This window comes from Glycine soja, chromosome 19, assembly GCF_004193775.1.
Source record: "Glycine soja cultivar W05 chromosome 19, ASM419377v2, whole genome shotgun sequence".
NCBI lineage: Eukaryota > Viridiplantae > Streptophyta > Magnoliopsida > Fabales > Fabaceae > Glycine > Glycine soja.
This window is the reverse complement of record NC_041020.1, coordinates 8,751,596-8,759,150: the sequence shown is the minus strand read 5'-3', so window position 1 is coordinate 8,759,150 and position 7,555 is coordinate 8,751,596. Positions and strand designations below refer to the sequence as shown.

At 33.1% G+C, this 7,555-nt stretch overlaps 1 protein-coding gene across 1 annotated transcript; it reads right to left on the bottom strand.

Moving 5' to 3' along the window:
* Positions 1–412: 412 nt before the first annotated feature.
* Positions 413–4,115, bottom strand: LOC114399586 (alpha/beta hydrolase domain-containing protein 17B-like). Its single transcript, XM_028361790.1, has 5 exons — positions 3,643–4,115; positions 2,521–2,557; positions 2,165–2,401; positions 2,001–2,048; positions 413–1,055 (listed from the first exon to the last, which is right to left on the bottom strand). The coding sequence occupies exons 1-5, from the start codon at positions 3,942–3,944 to the stop codon at positions 576–578; spliced, it is 1,104 nt and encodes a 367-aa protein (XP_028217591.1). The 5' UTR covers positions 3,945–4,115; the 3' UTR covers positions 413–575.
* Positions 4,116–7,555: the final 3,440 nt, after the last annotated feature.

Sequence of the window (7,555 nt, the reverse complement as noted above, 5' to 3'; positions counted from 1 at the left end):
ATTTAAATGATGTTTTTCGATCACAAGTTTTGTGCTTAATGCTTAGCTATCAATCATAATCCATAATGCACAAAAACTTAAAACCTATGCTCTCAACAGAAAATATCGTTGGCCAAAATAAAATAAAATAAAAATAGAAAGAAAACATTTCTTGTGCTTCTCTAAGTGTACTAGAAATTAGAAAACTTGTCAATGCCTGGGCCAGAAAGTTTTCGTAGCATTTCTTAGATAAGGAATTTATACAAATCAAACAAGTGGGCTGGACACAAGTAGTCAATGTGTTAAAGTTAAGATTGAATTGATTGGCAGAAACAATTACTCTATTAGTCAAGGTCTCTTTTTCCCGATGAACCGGAGAGTGAAGACGAAAAAACACGTAGAGGAACAAGAGGTGATAGCATATAGTGAAAAGTGAATGCCAATGTAAAAACCAATCCCTTCCCTTGATACCAATATTTATCATCATATCTGTTGTCATAAGCCATATTACAATACCAGGTAGGTCAATTTAAAGAAGGAAAAAAATCTCAAAGCAAATCCATTCATGAATACATAATTTGATTAAACCAAGAATCTCAGGTCCTTATTCTTTCCAACCTGTCAACACTTTTCCTTGCCTTTTCAAGTTGATGATCAATGCTTTTTCTAGACTTCTCAAGACAATCCACACTTCTCCTTGACCTGTCCATATGATCAAAAGTTACTCTCAGTTTCTCCAACTTATCAGCATTATTGGACAAATTCTTCAGCTTTTCAGGCCTGTCTGTAATCAACCGCGGTTTTTCCCTGCGATCAGTGCTCTTTCTAATAACTTCAAATATATCGGTGCTCTTTCGCGGCTGCTCAAACTGTTCCATGCTTCTTCTGAAGCTGTATCTTTGTGATGGAGACTTCTCAACAGTAGCTATGAACTTCTTAAGATGCCTGATATACTCAGGAAATTGCTCTAAATCACAATGGTTACCTCCTTTGAGCCATAGTGGCTCATATTTCTCTTTACACAGTTCCCACAGTTGTTTTCCGTGGGAGCAATCTACAACTTCATCTGAAGTCCCCTACATGATAACATTAAGGAACTTCAATCATAAGGTTTTTAACAGATTCTTCATTATGTAGACATTTACAGATATAGTACATTGAGATTTGAGACACAGTTTCTTAAATCCTCAAGTCAAAAGATAGGGAAAAAAAGGAAAGGAAAAGAAAACTAAACTAGTAGCTTGCATGATTGTGTCATGCTGTCATTAATATCTATTGGGGTCTGAACTTCAAATTCTCTTACCACTGCAAGTGTTTGATGGCACACTTCATTATTTAAAACTGAAATTTATGTTTTGAGATCAGCTTACCTATTTTGGCTACATAACATAATGGACAAGTGTTATTAATGAAAAAAAGGAAATGAATTGTCTGAAATATTGCGCAGGTATTTCATTCAAAATAGTAATATAATCAAATGGCTGTAAAAGTACTAAAGTAGTACATAGTAAGACAAGATTCCATAAATAGAACTTGTCACTGACACAATTTTTTCACTAATGTCAGCATGGAGCATCCTTTTAGATCACAAACAATAAGCATGATATGCAAAACAGGTTCCATAAGTACAAGACCAGCAGCATTTCAACTGGTTTCTTGCTTTTAACATTAAGATTATATACTCTTTTCCCTGAATAAACTTATCTACATAGAGCAATTCAGGTGAAGAAAATTTAGTACTTTTTGCATTATAAATATTCAAGGCCTGAAAGTATTCCAAGTCATATGGAAATAATGAGAGCAGGAAATCATTTTTCACATATTCCAAGTTCAGAACTATTAGATGCAAAGCATTTTAAGAAAAAGGGAAAGAATAGAGAAAAAATATACCACATATAAGTTGTGCTAGAAAAACTGAAAAAGGATACCATGTAAACAAAAACAAAAGTAAATGTTTCTCAAGGCAAGGCTATCTGACTCAATGAAAAACAAATGTTGCAGCATCTTCAAAGAAAACTTACATGAATTATGAGAACAGGACAATTAACGAGTGGAATCTTGTCGATATTCTGCACATCAACACAAAGCAGCAGCTGATTAGAATAAGGAATTCATGTGCCTGTAAGCCATCAGTATTTGATTAGAAATGTCAACAAGTGATTAGAAATTAAAACATTAGGCTAACCTTATATATGTCAAACCAGTAACTACGTTTTACTGGATACATGACCCTTAAGCCTGAAAGTATGGGACTGTGCAGAACAACAGCTCTCAATTGAGGCAATCTAGCTGCAAGATCCAAAGTAGGGCCACTACCAACAGATTGGCCATACAAGATTATATCCTCTTGCTTGGTACCATAGCTTTCTTCTAGACACTTATACACAGCTTCAATATCTGCGTATGTATTCTGCTCACTTGGCTGCAGTTCAGGCAAAACAATGTTTCATCAGCAGATGGTTTTACTTTTAGCTCTACCACTCTCAACATCATCATTTCATGACACAACAACATGAACAAGCATTTCAGAGTCTTACAAACCTTCCCTGATGATTGGCCATACCCAGAGTAGTCATACCTGCACAAAATTGCACACAAAGATGAGTCAAAACCCCGTTTCACAATTCTCCTTATTGAGTAGATCAACACAGATAATAGATAGACAATATTCTCTTTACAAAACTCTGCTTCACAGATCAAATACACACACTTCCAGATACTAGTTAACAAACTAGACCAGTTTTACCAAGAAATAACAGGTCACAAAATGAGTTATCCCTAGTTCATAAACATATTGCCAAAACAAAAATTATAGTCATGCATTCACTTTCTGTTCCATCTCTTTTTCTTTCTGTTACTCTTTAACTTTCTTATCACAACAATCAATTTCTATCTTCATTTCATTTTTCTTTCAATCCCTCTCGTCCGTCCATAAATGCAGTCCATAAATGCACCCCAAAATGTGGTATACATTTATAAGTACTCTTGTCAAAATATGCTATCCTCCAACTCATCACAAATTTACCCTCCAACAAAGTCCTCCATTTTTTTTACCTTCAAAAACACAAGAAACCAAAACAACCCCATTTTGATAAACACACATTTCCCAACATTCCAAATCATCCCCGCCCTCCAAGCAACCAAAATGCCCAAAAGCTTCACACGATTTCCATCCTCAGAAAGAAACAACCTTTGGCAAAACCCAGAAACCAAAACTAACACAACCACAAGCACAAAACATGAAAATTCAAAAACAACGACCATACACACAAAAAGTGAGAGAAGTATTAGAATTAAATATTTTTTTTCAATAATACCCAAAAGAAAAAAAATTATTTTATAATCCACGATAATATTCCTAAAGCTTTATTTCTTTAATGACCTTGTATAGTTAATTATCTGAACCTCACACAATAATGAAATAAAACATTTGTTGTTATTTTATAATTCATATGATATAACTAATTGGTTGTGTTACATTATCTTTAACAACAAATAAATAAAGTTTTAAAAATTAGTCCAATTTCAACAACAACAACATCAAAGATTTTGATGTTTGTCGTGATATGAACTACAATAAAAAAACAAATCCGTGACCGTGATAGCAATTTAAAACCTCGAACAACGAGAAAGTAGCAATGTTTAGAGCACTACTACATATACCCGATGAGATTAACGCGCAGGTGGATGCTGAGCTGGATGAAGAGCTCGTACATCTGGCCAAGATCGGTGGCGTTGCCGTGAGAGTAGAGAACAGTGGAAGCTGCCATGGGGTGGCGAACGTACATGCTCACTATCTCGGCGCCGCGCCGCGTCGGAAGCTTCAGAATTTCCACGTTCTCGCGGTGAGGGAAGGGACTGAGGAGCAGAAGACTCGTCACCTCGTCCTTCACCACCTTGTACGATGCTGGGTGAGGCGGGAAGAACGCCAACTTCGCAGCCATCGATGATGTCATTCCTCCCATTGATGTTGTTGTTATTAACTTATTATTATATATCTATCACACACACACGAACTATGAAGTTTGTCTTGTGAATAAGGATCGGTGCATTTGGTTGTGTGTTTGTGGGAGGAGAAATGGAGCTTTTTGTGTTTGCAAAGAATGGAAAGGGAAAGACAGAAGAGAGTGAAAGTGAGGTTGGTTAATCGTTTATTTATTTATTTATTTATTATGATATTAACTTTCATCAAAATAATGCTTATTTTTCCGGTCCTATATATCGATCATATCTTACAAGAAATATTTGATTTTATTTATAAATTATCAATTAACTTATTAATAATGATTTTTTAATTCTGTTCTTTGTATTATTCTTAATATTCCATGTAATTAATGAAAAAAATATGAATACCTCTTCAAATTTCACTTGAGATTAAAGATTGTTATTGATCCATATCTATTGATGGAGATATTAGAATAATGAGTAAATATTAATAATGATGTGAAAGGGAAAGAATATAAGATGATAATTTAGACTAAATATTTAATTAATTATTAGTAAAATTAGTTGAATGTATAATTATGTTAGAATATAATTGAAAATTTGTTTTATTTTTAAATATATTTAATAATTTAATTTCTCTTCCTTAATCTTGATGATTTGATTAAAAATAACAATTATATAAGATGAAAGAGAAAGTAATCTTTATCACCATATTATTCAAAAGTCAATTAAGATATAAAACTTCTATTAACAAATATAAATTAGTATCACTTCTCTCTATGGTTGGTATGATAATTGATTATTAGTGGTTTTAAGATGTTGTTTTAAGTGTAATTAATGTTCGTGGCTAAAGTCTAGAGTCGGTGTGTCTAGTCTATGTGCTTTTTCTTTCTCCTAATATAAAGTATTGGTTTAATTGCTATGTATGGTTATTGGTTAGATAATTCATTGGATATTCATTTAATCAAGTGACATGAAATTATATTAATTTAATTGATAATTTTAAATTTGAACTTTAAGTATAAATAATTGTATTTAAAAACACTATTGTTAAATGTTATGCGGGTCGTATGACGTTTCCTATCTTACCTTGTGCTAAAAAGTACTTAACAACTCTAACTAAGATAAACCATCCTAATGATTACCAAAACTAATATCTGAGATCAGCACCTGCTCTTAACCCAGATTTGTTGGAAAAAGCGTAAAATCTTTACCTAAGTGATTAGAATAAACTCAATGATAGCACCTCACATTTACATTCAAAGTCTTTCCTTCCTCGATTCATATTTATAAATTTATAAGATTCAATTACTTAATTCATTAAAATTAAAAAAAATAATTTAATTGATAATAAAAAAATTATCTTAATTTTATAACTTTTTTAAAGTTATTTATCATTAATATTCATTTCTCTTTTAATTGTTAGTCAATAAATTTTTTCTCCTTTTAATTTTGAATATTTTTAGTCTAAAAATAATTAATACAAGGAACATTATAGGTTGAATCTTATAAAAAAAATAAATATCATTTTAAACTTGAATCTTATAAATAAGAATAAATGTGTGTACACATGTGTGTGGGATGGACAACTTCATCCATTGACTACTCTCTAATAACATTCTAACTTGAGCGTCAGAGTTTCTACATGTGTCACCATCAAAGTTACTTGTTGAGGATCACTAGGAACCACCGTGTTCTCCACCATGTCTAGAGAATCTTTTCCCTCATGATTGCATCACAACATTGGCATTGTATGTGGGAAGTTATCATCTTACATCTCTTTAAAACAAGCAGAATTTTTCCTTCACGAGCAAGCTTGTCTATTGTCTTAAGATCAATATCACAACATTGGCATTGTTGTTGGAAGTTATCATCTTGCATCCCTTTCAAACAAGCAAAAAAATTTCCTTTGTGAGCAAGCTTGTTTATTATCTTAAGATCAACATCATCCCAAGACTAATCAACAACCTCTAGAATAAAAATATTTTGTCCTTCAAACTTTCACCTTTTTGAAGAAGGTTTATTGACAGTTGGGTAGCCATGAACAACCAAGCCTTAGAAACATCTCAGATGTAGCTTTATAAGCTACTCCTGCATTGCTAGCCTTCTCCTTCTACACAGTTTCCACCATTTGAGTGTCATCTCCTTTAGAACCACTAACACTTGAATCTTTCAAAATATTAGCAGCATTAGGGACAACCTTTAAGGATTCATCTTTTTCCTCCTTAACAAGATTTTGAGCAACATAAACCTAAACAACAATCTTTGACTTCTTATTGTTCACCAAATGTGTTTCTATAAAAAAAAAGGAAAACAAAAAGAAAATACATGAGAACAAGTTAGAAATTATAAACATCACAGTTCAAATAAATAAATAAACAAAACAAACCCAGACAGGCTTCAACATTTGGCTTCCAAAACAACATTATAAGAAATTAGTTCACCTTCCGCCTCAAGACAATCATCCACTATTCCTTGTTCCTGCACAAAAAGCGATTCCTTTTGAGTAATATATAGTAAGTTGAATATCGACCATAATGATCTTGGTTCTAGTAGAGTGGAAACTAGGGTTGAATAACACCCTTATCCTTATTCTTCACTTAAAACAAAACATCCAAAGTCTAAAGAAAGAAATGAGATTCTTTATACTCCTTCTAGAAATCTTCATAAACTTCTGAGAATGATCCCTACAACATCGTAGCCCTAAAGTAGTACGTTGTTTATCGTCATCCCTAATTCGATTTGTGATGGAAAAAAATAAAAAATCTACGAATACAATATAGTCCTTCTCTCTCACACGATTTCAAAAGCAATTACAAATGCACAAGCATTAGGGGTAAGCTCAAACACCTATGAAATTTAAGACATCTATAACAAAATCTGAAAAAGAAGACGAACACCCAAGTTTTCAAAAAATATAGTTATACATAGGCAAAAAAATCTTCATATAAATATTGCACCTCCTTCACATTCACTACTACAATTTTTACATATAACATCGGACCTTTAACATCGGTTATTCACAAAATCGATGTTAACAAAAGTGCGGTGGTATTTTTGTAAATAAGTAGACTTAGTTAACATCGGTTTTTCCGAAACCGATGTTAACTAGTCGATATTAACACCAGTTATTTTAATAACCAATGTTACTATGGAGTAGTTAACATCGGTTTTGTAAAAACCGATGTTAGTATGTCGTTGTTAACATCGGTTTTGTAAAAACCGATGTTATCGAGTCGATGTTAACATCGGTTTTAAGAAAACCGATGTTACGTAGTTGATGTTAACATCGGTTATTTTTAAAAAAACCGATGTTGTTATCATTATATATTAAACTTCTAAAATTGCATAACCCGCGCGCTTGAACCCTATCGTTCTTCTTCTTTCTCCTTCTGCCTGAGATCGTCTTTGTGTCAAACTGGCCTGCGCTTCCATGACTGCAACCACATTGTGGAGATCGTCTTTGCCACTTATCGATTGAGGTACGTCCTTTCGTTTTAACATTAGGCGTTCGTCGTTTTAACATTTGCTCACTTTCGCAGGTCGAAGAAAAGTAGGAAAGGAAAGAGTCCCGGAAAGGGTACTCCCACGGCGTTCTTGTTGTTTCTCCTTCTGCCTGAGTTCGTGTTTG

What these genes read in the sequence shown, in the direction of transcription:
- LOC114399586 (XM_028361790.1), bottom strand. Translation starts at nt 3,944, where the DNA reads ATGGGAGGAATGACATCATCGATGGCTGCGAAGTTGGCGTTCTTCCCG. An exon ending in CTGCGCGTTAATCTCATCGG is followed by an intron (nt 2,558 to 3,642) that starts GTATATGTAGTA and finishes AATTTTGTGCAG; the next exon opens with GTATGACTACTCTGGGTATG. An exon ending in ATGGCCAATCATCAGGGAAG is followed by an intron (nt 2,402 to 2,520) that starts GTTTGTAAGACT and finishes CCTGAACTGCAG; the next exon opens with CCAAGTGAGCAGAATACATA.